Source organism: Netta rufina (genome assembly GCF_964035555.1).
Source record: "Netta rufina genome assembly, chromosome: 1".
Taxonomy (NCBI): Eukaryota; Metazoa; Chordata; class Aves; order Anseriformes; family Anatidae; genus Netta; species Netta rufina.
Genome location: NC_140123.1, coordinates 65,446,033 through 65,461,432, shown reverse-complemented (window position 1 = coordinate 65,461,432; position 15,400 = coordinate 65,446,033). Strand labels below are relative to the sequence as shown.

At 34.1% G+C, this 15,400-nt stretch overlaps 1 protein-coding gene across 1 annotated transcript in view; it reads left to right on the top strand.

The window, feature by feature from the left end:
- MRPS9 (mitochondrial ribosomal protein S9) overlaps positions 1 to 15,400 on the top strand; it is a 30,474-nt gene that overhangs the window by 11,315 nt on the left and 3,759 nt on the right. The window contains exons 3-8 of the mRNA XM_084306005.1: positions 538 to 600; positions 695 to 725; positions 3,036 to 3,115; positions 8,888 to 8,970; positions 11,664 to 11,739; positions 14,346 to 14,514. Of these exons, the coding sequence (XP_084162131.1) occupies positions 538 to 600; positions 695 to 725; positions 3,036 to 3,115; positions 8,888 to 8,970; positions 11,664 to 11,739; positions 14,346 to 14,514 (502 nt within the window). The remainder of the gene's footprint in view (positions 1 to 537; positions 601 to 694; positions 726 to 3,035; positions 3,116 to 8,887; positions 8,971 to 11,663; positions 11,740 to 14,345; positions 14,515 to 15,400) is intronic.

The following is a 15,400-nucleotide window of genomic DNA, read 5'->3' as shown; positions in this document are numbered from 1 at the left end:
CTTTGGGAACCTAAGTCTATAGAAACTGGGCTTCCAAATTTGCAAAACTTTGTGTCCAGTTGTTTTGTGTTTGAATAAATACAATTCTCATGCTCAGTTTGTCAGAAGGCACTATTAACAATCTCTGATATTTTCAGAAAGATTAATAAAATGTAATTTCTCATAGAAGTTGCAGCATTTGAAGTTTTAAGGAAAAATGAGTGTTGCATTTACTTATTAAAAAGGTGGTCTTTGCACTCGAGTAGTTCTGGTGAGTCATTGTAAATGTGTACTGTTATAAAAAATAAACTTTGCAAAGGAATGTTCACTCATTCTGATATATTAGATTGCAACCTTCATAATGAGATTTTTTACTCCACCTGCGGATTCCTGAGGAAACTGCTTTTCTTTTCCACACAGCAGATATGTGGCAGTTGTTGTTAACTGTTTTGCTTATGTATGTGCAAAAATTGTTCAATTTTCTGTATGAGAAAGTACCTAAGCAATGTTGTGATGCTTCTTTTATGGAAAAATTACATATGTGATCTCTGCTTTCAGAGAGCTATTGCCTATCTCTTTCCTTCGGGCTTATTCGACAAACGAGCCAGGCCCATGATGAAGGTAGGAATTCTTGTTGCATTTTTGAATAACCATAGCATGATATTTCAAGTAACTTTTTCCTTTTGATGATATTTATTTGTTTATTTATTTGCAGCATCCCACAGAAATTTTTCCAGAACAGAGGAGTAAGTGTTCATAATTTTTTTTCCATATTCTTTTTCGAAGTATTAAGAAAATTTGTATATGTAGAATGCCTTATTTTCACAAATTTATTTTTATTAGGAACAATGTGGGGGAGGAAACTGATAAGACATGAGCAGTACAAAGCCTGATCTAGTATTCTAGCTTTTAGGGTAAAAAAAATAAAAAATAAAAATACTGCTGGGTTCTGGAACACCAGTAGCCCTTTGAGGCATAGTGTGAACTGATTATGGATAAATGTTTTTCATTGTTTAAAAATAAACAGCAGGTAGAATGACGTGCAAAATCTGTTGAAGTCACTGGAAAACCTTTTGTCGAATTCAGTAGCTTTTTTGTCAGTGCTGTCTATCACATCCATAAAATATTCATTAATGCTATTTTAAACCAAAAGTTTTCCTGGTACCTTCGGTGCTCTAAAAGCAGAGAAATTACAGCCTTAAAATTGCCAGTTGAGAGAATAGGGGGTGATGTGAATGGAACCTCTTCCCATCACGTCTCATCTTTGACCTGGAAGTCTTAAATCTCCATTCGATCCATACAGTCTTCGGCCTTGCTTCCTGAGGCACCCAGAGGTCAGTGATGTGCCAATATGTTGTTTAGTGAGAACCTGGTTGAAATCACCAAATTAAATTTTACAAAGAATTTTACAAAGTTGTTTTTCATTTTTTTGGCTGTTTAGCATGAACTCTTAGCATGGATGTGAAATTCTCTATTCGCTGAACTATTGAGTCCCATTTAGAAACTTCTGATAATCAGTGGAATCCCATCATTTTCCTTCTTTTATTCCTTCCTTCCTTTTACTGTTCTGGAATCAATAGATTCTTTTTGAATTTTGTGCATCTTCTAGAAAGATCTCTGCATTGCTAGAAGTCTTGGAATGTTAGCTATTAAATGGTATCACACATTAATTTCTAACTTCACAGTATCATGAAATAGAAAGTAGAATGCAAAGGGTAAGACAGTTAATCATAATTATGCAATTTTAAAATCTAAGCTACTACTGTATATGTTTCCAGGACCAAAGAGTTATTTGAGATTCTAACTCTGTCCTGAGAACTAGGATTAGTGTAAATGTATGTGTCTAAAATTAACACTTTTCAATAAATATCTTTTTTTTTTAAGGCAGCTTTTCTTGACTGTGCATTACATCTTTAAGAATTTGGAAGTACAAAACCATATACTTCAGAATGTTTCCTGAATAGGGATTTCAACTAAACGTGCTTTCACAGCCACATAAAGAGAAATTCATACATTCCCCCAGTAGTATACCTGGTTAAATACCCCCAGTGTTCTTTCTGTTTTTTTTTTTTTTTTTTTTTTTTAATTTTACATCTTTTTATTCCACTTCTGCTGTATTCTGTGTTAATGTTTCAGTGCAATACACCAGCATACTTATCAGACAGGTTCTTGGAGTCTTATCTTTTGTCTGTAGTTTGCTTCAGCTGAACTTACTGGATAAAATGGCTGGCAGTTTCTTTACAGTTCAATCTTTTAAAAGCTCTCAGGTGTTTATTTTTGTTAGTTTTCTGTGTTTGGAAGAGATGGGTGTAATGTTAAGACACTTAAATTTGATACATAATTTTTTCTTAAGTTGAAATTCATGTCCATAAATAGCTTTTTTTTTTGATAAATAAGGTAATCTGGATGTGATGAATTAAACAAAGCCTGTTTTGTTGCTGTACTAATTATGTAAAGCATAGCATAGGTCTTGTGTTTAAATATCCCACAGGCATCAACATGAACAAGCTTTAAAATCTCCCAAGTTCTGAATATTTGCAGTTACATGCAAAAGACAATTGTATGAATACTAAATTTGTTTTAGATGTGTTATACTAGTAAGTAATTTGTTCAGAGTTTAAAGCACTGTTTTCCAGAGCAGTTAATATTTAGCCTTTTGCCATCATTATGTAGATTTCAATTGTCCCTTAATTTGTACTTCTTTCTATTCTAAAATGGATATTTGCATCTGTAATACCAACTACACAGTCTTTGAAAGTTCATTTAAGATGTGCATGAGGGATTCCCTTGTGTTAAAAGATGTTTAGAAGTATTAAATATTTACTTATAATTGCAGCTAGAGTTTTGATTTTTTGTTTGTTTTTACCAAGGTAGTCTAAATCATTAGATTTCCAGACAGGTTGTATACCCACGAAATGTCATTGTTCTCTGATATTTTAAAGGGTAATCAGTATTATGGAAGAGGTTTGTAACTGCAATTAAATACAAATATATATATATATATATATTTTTAATGAGTGTATATTGCTTTCTTGTCTAATCTTGCTTTTCATTAGAAATCCAGTGGGGAGAAGATGGCCGGCCATTTCACTTCCTCTTTTATACCGGCAAGCAGTCATACTACTCATTAATGCATGTAAGTATGGTACCTGTAGTAAATAATGTTAGTTCCCAGTCAAGGACACATTATTCTAGGGATGTGTATTAGGAGCTCCTGACTTTACTCAGTGTTTTCACGGTAGGCCATATCAGCACTGAACATGAAAGAAATGCTAATTTTGGCCACAATATCTATTACTAGGGGTGTTTTTATGTCAAGTTTAAGAGAACAGAGGATAATAGTTCCTGCGTATTTTTTGGTTTATTTTACAGTTTTGACTATGATCTGCATCTGAATAGTCTGACCGCTTTCTTATAGGCTGTACCCACTTAGTAGCATAAAGTTAGTAGTGGAGAATGTGTAAACAACAAAACCAGCTAGTCCTAAGAAAAATCGCTGTAGAATAAAAAAAAAAAGTTTTTTTTTTTTTTTTTTTTTTTTTTCCCCTTGAAGGGCAAAGCTATAGGAAATGTTATTTGTGCTGACATTTAGTATGAAGAAAATTTGCATTTAAACTGCTTAATTGATTTTTCTAAGACTGTTTCATTCATGCAAACTTAAGGCTTTTTCTGATTAGCATGGTTCCAGGAGTAAAAGATCTGCATCTGTTTACCTTTATGGTAGGGTCTCATTATGTTCTATCAGATACAGCTTCTGAGTCTTCACGTGGATTATGAATAGGCACTTCATATCTGTGACCATCAATAGCGCAAGCATTATCTACCTCCTTAGAAGAGTTTATGCATGTTTCTTATGTGTACTTATAGGAAATGAAAGCATTAATGCTGTATGCAGAAATACTTCACTGGACAGTCACTTCGGATTTTGTTTCCTCATTAGATAGTCTTAAAAAGTTATTTCTGTGATTAGTCTGTTCTCAAAAGAATAAAATTTACGTTGTTGAAGTCAGTCCACAGTTTTACGGAGTGCCATGATTTTATTAGAATTATCTGATGTTTATTTGTGTACTGCGTACCCAAAGGACAAAATCCCCACTTGTCAGGTACATTTATTTCTTTGGGAGAATAAAAAACAGCCCCCCTCTTTTTTTTTTTTTTTTTTTTTTTTTTTGTTGTTGTTGACCTTGGGCAAATGAGCTTCTTGCCCTGGCAGAAATGAAATGAATGATAAATGTAGAGTGTATCTTTGCTGAGTAATGGAGCTGCAGCATAGGCTTTCCACAGAGGTTTTCTCCTGCACAGCCTGAGGCAGCCCGAGGACCCCTGCTGTTCATTTAAATAGGTATGTCAAATCTGCCTCGAAACGCCGCTGGTTTGATCTGTGGTAATATTTGTGAAGGTTCCATATGGACTTGAGCCCCCTGCAGTGCTAAGAAATAATGTACAACGCTTCATGGTGCAGACGCAAATTTTCTCTGAAAAGGGATGCAATGCTGCGTTTTAGCTGTCGGAGAGGATGATGGAGCTGACGCGCTAGGCCTGTCAACTTGTTACACGGATGGGTTGCACGCAGCGAGGCTGTGGAAAATCTGTGCCTTTTAACTTTTCTACTTAATCACGGTTGTAGCATTGCCTTTAGACTGTATGCTACATTAATTCTCTTCCTGCCTTCTGCCTTTCATCCCAAGTTTCACGGAAAAAAGTAAAGCATGCAGGTCTTGTAGAGGAGCCTTATCAAACAGCTGTCATCTGACAAGCCATTTGCATTTGTTTTGGCTGAAACGGAGCAACCCAAGGGCAAGATGTTTTGTTGCATTCCATCATAATGAAGAAATTACAAATTTTACAAGGAGCACAAGTTTATTTTTAGCTCTTCCAAGCAGTTAGAAAGAGTATGCAAGATTGCCTTGGAAATCTCAAAGAGAATAGTGTGCATCTTGTTTCTAACAGTGGCAACCACCTTCAAACAAAGCCACTTTGACAAACACAAATTTCATTAGTATAGGATATTTAAGTACTTGAGCGTTCTTAGAATGTTTCTAAATATCTTCATTAAATAGAGTTCTGTAAGCCTGAATCCATTAAAGGAGATTTAACGTTTTTTTTTCAGTCAGCCAAATGAAAGACGAAATCTGCATGAAATTCCCAATGTTGTTTTAACCTCTTATTAGGCTAATGTGTATTTAAGAAAACATATTTGTAAGTCTCAAAGCTAATTAATTTGGCTAGGAAAAAAGAAAGGTTGTATGTTAATACAGTGTAGTGTAAGTAATCAATCCCATTTGAAGATGTCCTTAAAATTGCTACGTTAAGTCTCATAAATTGGATAAACGTAATATTTAGCTTAAACTTGTATGCTGTTAATTACTACACAGACTCATGTGGAACTTCACTTTTATTAATTTCTGGTGGCATAAATGGTCACAGCATTGTTTGTGTAGTTAATGCTAGGGAATAATGTTACCCACCTAGTGAAAATAGAAACCATATGTATTCACGTGTATTATAACAGCCAATATACATGTTGCTATGACTTGAATATTAAACGAACTTTCATAAAGGATACTCACTTTATACTCCATTGTTGCCTTTGTTCTGCCTGTTTGAATAAAGTTTAGCTGTCAGGGAAGGACAATTTATTTTACTTTTGATACACAACAGAATGGTTACTGCATGAAACAGTTTCACAAGTATTTGCTCGTATATTTGATCATCATTTAACTTAAAGGTTTTTTGGAGAAAATGTCATATTTTAGTAATGCACAGAGCAAGACAAAATGGTCTCTTCATACCAGTCTGTGAAGCAAAATAGTAATTTTATGTAACTGCTACTTTACTTTTTTAGAAATATCAGATTGTGGATAATATATGCAATACAACATTTTAACTTTTTTTTTTTAAAGTATATGCTGAAGTGAAAAAAAAAACATGAAGAAAGGCAAAATGATATGAGCTCTGCAGCATATTTTAACCAAAATGCTACAATGCTAAATTCCCATTTAAAAAAAAAAAAAGGACCAAGAAACCCTCATTTTTCTAGGGTTCCATTTGCTAATTTCTTCCCAAAATTTTTATGTAGGGTAAAAGAAGAATATTGCTTTGTGTTTTAGAAGACTTCATCCTTACACAGATCTGAAATTTGATACCTCTATTAGAAATGGAAGCATTTTAGCACATAGCCAATCTTGTAAAATCAGCTATTTTGATTGTGTACTAGCTGAGTTTACAAGACACACAGATGTGTACATTCATGAATTGGACTATTGAATCCTGAAGTGATTAGTAAAATCTTCACCTGCCAGCTTTGAAAAAGCAAGTGTGTCTTCAGACGCTTTCTTTAGCCTGTGGGGAGTGAAGATCTGTCAGATAAATTATTGGGCATTACATGCGATTCCTGATTTTGCAAAGACTCATCCATGTACTTTACTGCACAAGTGAGTGGTTCTTTAGTCTGTTGACTTCATCTCTCTACAGACATTAAATGCTTGCATTAATTTTTTTTTTTTTCTTAATGCTTAAGACCAAAATTTTATCTCATTAGAGATTCAAGTCCACTTTAATTGCCAGAAATATGCAGGAAATTATATTTAGAATTTGACTTCCATGCCAAAATGTTTTATAATACTATTTTCTAATCTTACTTGATTTCATCTCCTGTGTAAAGGTTTTTTAGTTAGGGTGTTGTTGGTGTGTTTTTTTTTTTTTTTTAATGACCATTGCTTCTATAATTTAACCTGAACATTTTAAAGAGATCATCTTAATTCCTAAAATATCATCTTTGTGTCTGGTTTGCTGATTTCCCAATACTCAAAGTATTCTGAAGCCCCTGTTCCAGGGACTTTCCAGAGATACCTGACCTGCAGCTAAATCCTTTTCCCTTCTCTTCCATCCCCACGACAGCTTCCATACTCATTCTTCTTCCAGTCTAACTACAAATGCATAAAAAAAATTCTTGGTGTCAGGCACATCTCATACCTTCTAACCCAAACCTTGTGCCTGTTTTGCCTGCACAGAAAACTTTTTGCAGCCTAATAGTCAGCTCTGAATAGAGCTGTTAGGATTATGAAAGATGATGTGATATGAATGATACCCAAAGTAGTGCTACCATAGATCTCTAAGATAAGAAGGTACAGATGTATTTCTGAGGTTTGGGAGTATATGAAAATATGATTTGTTATGCCCTTTTATGTGATGTTTCATGTTTGTAAAGTCAGAGTATGTTTTAAATTGAAAAATTTTCCTACTTCCTACCTGAAATGGGTTATCTCTGTCAAAACTGAAAGATTTCTGGAAGGCATATCACTATAATATATGAGTTCTTGTGCAGTCTCAAGGAAAAGTGGGAAGTTTTGTACTGCAGGATTTTATACTGTGGAGTTATTCCAAAAATACTTCTGTTCCACGGTGCTGTTAAAAATGTCATCGATGACCTGCGTCAAAGGCCTCAGTGAATTGTCCCTGTTTAAATGCTTCGAGTGCAGCTCAGATAGCAATCTGTTCTTAGTTCATGTACTTTAAGTACACATATTTTTAGTATGTCAGCCAGTGTTTTTTTATATCAATGGATAAATCAGCTTGGACAGTAGATGTTTGTAACTAAGCAAGTTGTTGTTTTTTTGTTTTTTGTTTAAAAAAAAGAAAAGATTGTAAACTTGCAGAAATCTCATAGCATCCTGTTGCAAGTCACGACATTACTTGTGTTAAGAACTGGAATTTCAGTGGTTAATTTTTAACAGTATGTTTCTGTCTTGCTTTTCTTTTAATAGTCTATTCTTTGTAAGTAGTACAGGAAAAAAAAAAAAAGATCCTTCCCTGTTCCCGGTAATTCCTAATCTGTAGTTTCCCTAGTATTTGCTAAAGTCCTTACATTATTAAAGTATGTGAAAGTGGTTATAAGCTTTGTACTTTCACTTGTTAATGAAAGTAAATTATTTTACACTCAAGCACTTTGCTGTAATACAATTCTGTTTTGTTTCAATATTATTTGTAATTATTTTTCCAGATATTCCTATTTCTAGTTTAAATCACTGCTGTAATTCTTAGTATTAGATGTAATACTTTAAAACAAAATAGATTCCAAAAGTTTCTGAAATTAAGAAACTGAAGATAATTTATTAAAAAACGTGTCTCATGTAATATCTTCTGTGTGGCTTTATGGATGTTTTTGCTTTTGGTTTTCTGAAGTTGTAAATCCCTGTCACAGCATGATTTGAAGTTACATAGCTAAGAATTTTGAGAAAACTGTTGAGGGGGAAAAAAGTACTGAAAATGTAGAGCCAGTATATCTGTAATGTTTGGAGGGGAAAGGAAAAAAAAAACCAACAAATCAAACAAACAAAAAAAACCCCACACAACTAATTCTGATTATGATAAATTTAATTGTGTATGTTTTTGTGGATGTGCCTGGGTAAGAGGGAGTTCTGATTGATACAGACTACTGATAGAGCTGACAATTCAAATGTACAAAAATCTAGCTAAATGAAATAATTTACAATTTTAAATCTCCTCACTATTTTGAGAAAGACAAGCTAAAATGCGAATGCTCTGTGAAAGATTGTGCAGTATGTTCTGGAGGCATATCCGTTATATAAACGTAGCTTCTTTTCTGTATACATTTGAGAATTTTTGTAAAAGCACGTATAAGAAGGCAACAAACTGAAGAACAACAGCACAATTCAAAATTAATTACCTTGAACTACATATGAAAATATTACACCCACTGTCTAAATGTTTATTGGTTTAGCTTTAATATGCTCTTTTTTTTTTTTTTTAACTTGATAGAGCTCTGTTTTCTAACCTCTTGAGTTTTAGATGTTTGGAGACCAAAACCACATAAGCATGTTTTACATAATAAAATCAAATAACAAATGAAAAAATGCATTTAAATTCTTCTTCGTATATATTTTAGGATACCTATGAAAAACTGCTAAATGTTCAGAAACATCAAGACCAACTGGCAGCTCAAGACTTGCCACCTCAGAAGGAAAAAAAGTACGTTTCCAGTTGGATTCCATATTGATATTACTTTTCTTAAAATGCTTCAGTATGCTGTTTTTGGCACATGTCGTAGTCTCCCATCCTACCTGCCTTTTATTCCGTTAACACATTCTCAGACTTTTTCCCTATTCCCTGACTGAATATTTGTATGTTAATTTCAGGTTGAAAGGTCTGTGTGTAATCTGTATGTGTGGAGTGCTCACTGCTGAAATAGGGAACCCCCAACTATATTTCTTGCTATTTAATATTTCTTAGCTCTTTTCAATGTTCTCTCCTATATAAGAATTCAAAAGTGTGACTTGAAAATATGTAGAGAATATCCAGTATTCTTTGTCCGTATACGAAGTTTCCTAATTATTTCTTTAGTAAAGTTTTTTGAAAAGGGTAGTAAGATTTTTATGAGAAAATAAGGCCTGTGTAAATATCAAATATGTTGTTTAACTGTTGGAAAAATCCTAATATCTGAAGCTGAGCTTTTTAATAGTCTTTCATTGATTGCTGTTCTTGAGTATTTTTACTTACCAATGTTGATTCTGAAGAGCATCAAAATAGTTAATTCCACTATTTTTTTCTAATGGCTTTGTACAGCTGAATCATCAAAGCTGTACTTATTTTAGAAAAGTTTATTTGGTTCGGTTTGTTCTAATATCACCATTAACGGTAATTGGATTTGGTTTCCCTTCTTTTCTTTAACTTTTCTGGTGTGCATAGTAAGCTTTTTAGCTTGGCCATAGCCACTGGACAGAAAAGATGCATGTTAACCAGAACAAGCTGTGAAATACTATAGTTGTTGGTTTCTCAGTGCATACTGTCAGGGTTGTCTTTGAAATGGATATATGTTTTATAAACTGTTCACTTCTCTTAGGCTGCATTCTTGATCTTTTTTTTAAATATATTTTACTCTTTCTGCAAAGATCTTGATATATTGGAATGTGAAATCAAGCAAGTATCTAAAAGAAATGGATACAGCTAGGAAGGTTTGTTTTCAAGTGTTTACCAATTTTTATATAGTTACAATTCAGACACTGGAAAAAAAATTTTGATTTATGTTCTTGCTGTGTATTTTCTGGCCAGGTTTGTGCGCCGTTCCAGTTGCACATCGTGTTGGTTTGTCACTTCTTAATCTCAGCCATTTATCATTTATGTTAGGAAGAGAAGGGGTTAATTTGTTGAGATTATTTCCTTCTTAAATACCAGAAGTGCATCTTTGTTCATGGTGTGTGTGTGTGTGTATATATATAGTGTCCTGTGAGCCACAGAATGTTTTATTATAGATCTGTATTAGTTTCTAAGCAGACGAGAACAAATGAATTTAGTTTCTTGGTGTATGCTGCTGAAAAATAACCTTAGAGAGCTCAGCCAGTGGATTTACTGATGTGAAAAATGACCTAAAGGTGGTCAGGGTTGAAAGTTTTTGTTTTCCTCTGTTATGTTTGTAAAAACTCTGAGAGTTTAAAGGGTTTAAGGGATGTAGTACTTCCTTTGAGATTAGCCTCAATAATTTATCTCCTCAGTGTAGGTAGGGGCTGGTAGGAACTGTTTTTGTTTTTGTTTTTTCCAGCAAGCAATCTGTCATGGACACACTGTAAAATTAACTGTGGGGTAGGAACCTGATCTTGAAAGACTTAAATGTGCAAAAAGCTATAAGCTTAAACTAAATAAATCACTGGCTTCACTGGAAGTAGCTATACGTAAATACATATACTATATACTTGAAGCTGTCAGGGTTAGGTACTTCTTAAGATTTCTGTTAAAACCAGCACTGTCTCTAAGTAAATATTTCTTATGCCCTGACTCAGAAAAACATGAAAATCAGAACTTCAGAAGTACTACTTAAAATCACCTTGAGTAGGAATGATTTTCTGAATCAGAGCTTGTTCATTAGGATTGCTTCTTTAAATATATATTATAAAAAATTAAAAAAAAAATCCTACAGAGGTAAGAAAGTTAGTGCTTTGCCTTAAATTTACCTGATAAAGTTGATGTGTATATTCATGGTAGCATTCTGTTTTGTCAGACACTTTGTATGATACATATTTCCCAAAGACTTCACACTTTTTTTTTTTTTATTTGTGTTAACATCTCTGTATGAGGCTGTTTTCTTAACTTCTGCTTTTTCTATTGTTGGTTCAGTTTCTGTACTGAGCAGACCGAGTTTATATAGTAGTTAAAATACAGTATGGTTGTTGTTGCTGCATTAGTACCTTGACCATACTTACTGCTAGTAGAGTTTGGTATTGAGCCAAAGAATTGGAGACCACAGGCAAAATTTTGTTGCTTAAGTTTTTGTTTTTTTTTTATATCCTGCCTTCTGATGTGTTTCTTTGTTGCTAATAAACCAAACTCTTCCTAGCAGCAAATTTGTCAAACTAAGTTTTAAGCTGAGGAGAAGATAGATTATTCTTGCAAGAGTAATCTTGCTCAATATCAGACTTCAATAATATGAATAATGTGTAAATGAAATACATAATTTTAATTTGGTAAATTCAATATGTGATGTTACCATTTCTTTCAAAAGATCTTTTAAAATCAGCGTAGGCCTTTTTCTATTTACTATGGGAATGTGATCTGTATTCATTTGTGATGGAAAATATATTTCTGAGCTAAGACTGTATGTGTGGTCCTTTGTGATGTAACTCTAATTGCATGGTTAATTAAAGGGAGGATATATGTGATATTTTAAACAGGAACCTGGTTGGCAGCAGATGGCTGACTAAGACGGAATTGGAAGAAATGTTGTTAGAAAAACTGTCGGATGATGATGTAAGTAATTAATCCTTCTAATCTTAAGGAGGCTTGTGTCTTAAAAACATGGACTCTGCATTTTTGGATACTGTAAAGGCATTACATAGAGGCAGGTGCTCTTCAAAAGAACTTTCTTTCCATAAAATGCACATGCTTATAGCACTACTACATTATTTTCATGTTCTCTTTACCCTGTGTCCCTTTTATATCTAGCATAGTACAGAACAATTAAGGGTTTTCCATTGTTGCTAACATAAGTTCATTTTTTCTTCTGGTAGCTTTGTGGTAGGCCTTGTCTCTTTTCATCTAATTGTGTTAACAAAAATGGAGCATAGTGACAGCTTGTAATAGAAATAAATAGTTATTTATTCTAATTACAGATTAAAAACAGGGCTAGAACCTCTTCTCTTTATTTTAGGGAAAGGGTGAATGTTCAAGATGGCGAAACGTGATGGATTTGTGTAATGGTAAATCTGTAGAGGGTGTTTGACTAAATCTTAAGGCCATGATAGTGATAAAGTCACAGAGAAGGATGAACTAAGGATTCCTTTTCTTAGCAATTGGCTACAGAATCAAATATCAGAAACAAGATATAAAGCTAAATAGATCTGTGGTCTCATCTGGGATAGCTCTTTTTACATTCTCCTTGATATGAAGTATGGGAGGAGAGAAGAGGATTTTTGTAGTTTTGCCAGTATCAGTAGGCTGTATCAGTATCAAGATTTGGAGTACTTTACATGCTTCTCTGGGAATAAGACTATCAAGCCTGATAGTCATCCACTTTTCTTATTCAGAGCTTTTTCCTGCAATCCCCTAAATAGCATTAGATTTGTAACAGCAGGTTTAGTCTGTGTGACCAACTTTGGTTTTCTTCGGGAAGTTTAAGCTTGAGTATGAGAATCTAACACTGAGCATTCCAAATATTTTTTCCACTTAGAAGCAGTACTGAATCACTTTTTTGCCCTGTGGACAAGATCATTACAGAATAGCATGGCAGCAGCAAACGTACCCTTTGCTCATTTGTCATCCAGACAGTAACATGTCGTGGCTTACTGTCTATGAGTAAAGTGGAAAAGTTTTCAGCAGTTTTATGTCCGTAAGTGTAAGTTAGAAGTTGCTGTTGTAAGTTCTCCATCCTGATCTACCCAGGAGATTTCAGCTATCTTGCTCCTAGTAGTAGTAGTTACAATCTCAGTGTTTTCATTAGCTCCTGTGTTTGGGATGCTTGTTTTTCCTCTTAGAGTCCCAGAAACTAGTCTAGTTGTACAACCAACCAGTTTGGTGTTCTTCGCTGCTTGGTTTTGTACACTACATGTCTGTGAAGATAGACTGCAGTAGACTATAAAAAAAAGACTTGTTATGTCCTGGCCTCTCAACATGTGAAAACCCCAAAGCCCCACTAATGTTTAAATGCATTTTAAATACCTAGGTAAGAGCTGCTAGTGTTACCCACTCAAATTCTATTATTTTGCCACTGCAACAAAATATTCTGTGGTGTTTGCTGTATTAAACAAAATCAAAGCTATTGATTTTTTTTCTTTTCACTCTGCAAATTAACTGTTATAAGCTTTCTTCATCTACAGCCACCATAATTTTTAAATTTTTGTATTATTATATTTCTGCTCTTTGAAGGCTTTGCCACAGATCTGTGTCAGATTGTTAGACAGAAGTAGCTTTTTGAGTGATGTCGAGTTGCAGAAGCGATTGCTAAATTACCAAAAAAAGACTTAATTTTGTGCAGAAACTTCTAGAAGCAGAAGAGAAAATACTTTTCATAACAACTGGTGAGTTAAGAAAACTTCAAAAATAAAGATGTGATATGTATATGAAAAATCCGTTTTAAAAGCTGGCATACCTTTACATCCTGTGACCCAGCTATCTGGTACTCCTGCCAGTAACACTTCATAACAGGACATCCCAGCTTTTAGCACAAATGGGTTAACACAGTGGTGTTTACTCTTTAATCACATGTTGAAGAACTTCGGAGGAGGTGTAAGGGGGAAGGAGAACCACACAGTAGCAAAGGATAATTTATTTCAAGAGGTTGCCCTTTAAGTCAAGTATCTCTTGAATTTTTAAATAGCTTGATTGTTCGGTTTAAAGGAAATCATAAACATTAAAGCAACTCAGCTTGAACAGCCAAAGATAGATAGATAGGTATTTCCTGTATATATTATGAAATATAATCATTTAAGAGGCTCAGTTTAGTGAAATAAAATTATTTCCAAGTCAATGAATATGCTGACTTACTGAAAATGAGGTAAAAATCTTTTCCTTTTGCCATTTTAATGACAACAAAAGAATGAAGACCCCCTCAATGTTTTCTTTCTAAAAGCGAGATGAACTTCATTCTCATACAATAATCCTGTGTTACAAAGGGGTTGGTGGTTATACTTTGAATTAAAGCTTCATTGTTGCCTGAAGAAAGAACCAGGTATCTTTAGTCACACAGCAAATGATGCATCTGCATGCTGTTCTTAAATCAGCATGTAGGTGCAAAAGTGTCATCTTGTCAGAAATCATCAATAAAAGTGAAGTAGGAAAGATTAAGTACATAAAAATAGAAAGTTTTTAGCAAATACAATTACACTTGCATCCTTTAATGAAGTTCTTGTTGTCTACAGTATTCGAGATTTATTCAACTTTTACAAAAACTGGTGATGATGCCATGTGGTAACATCGAGGAGAATTATATAAAAAAGTTTTCCAGAGAAATCTCTGCGCAATTGCAAAAAGTTGTTATTGAGCCCTTGAAGTATGATGAGCAAGGAGTGGCCTTCAGCACCGGTGAAGGTAAAAATTTCAAGTTGGCTGGTAAAGATACAGAATTTTTTTCCTCTTCCCACTAATTTCTGTATAATATTAATGTATGTACAACACAGTTTCGCTATTTCTTCTTATATGCTTCTGTGTATATGGGATTTATAATTGTTAATTATGTTTTGACATACTAAGTTAGGATTCAGATTGGTTTAACAAAGTCAGATTTTGGCACAGTCTGTCAGCTATTAGTTCTGATACAGTACTATCTATGTAGAGAGGACCTCACTGTGCTGCACATTGTACAAGAAAAAAAAGAAAAAAAGACTTTGCTGTGAAAAGTTGACTGAACGTAAAGGATGGGGAACTGGGGGATCCCAAACACATGGAGAATTCTGTGTTGGTTGCATAGTATAAAAGTGGTGTGCTTAGACCACTAAGTAGCCTTTATCATGACTTTTGTAGGCAATTCAAGAAATGAGAATTTTGAAGACGCAAATAACAAATAGGGCATTTCAGTATCTACAAACAGCTGAGGAAAATGCAAAGAATTTGAAAATTCTTAAATTTTCAAACAAGTTGATGAACTGTACATTATGTTACAGAGACAGGATTCAGTCACTGATACTGAGACAGGGGATGTTAGAGAGAAGCTATGAGGGCCTGTGCATCTTCTAAATACAAGTGGCTTACATTTTCAGTGAAGTGACACACAGTGGAAGAATGATATGATATGATATGGGTGATTGATTAGGAAAACTAATGCATCAAAAACATGGGTAGGAAAGCCTGAAGATTCTTCCTGGACATAGCACATGCAAGTCTGTGTCTGCATATGCACACTTTGTGCTGTATGTTTAAGAGGAGCATGTGTTCTTAAGCAGTAGGAGGAGGATAAGAACGAAAACCTCAGAGAGCT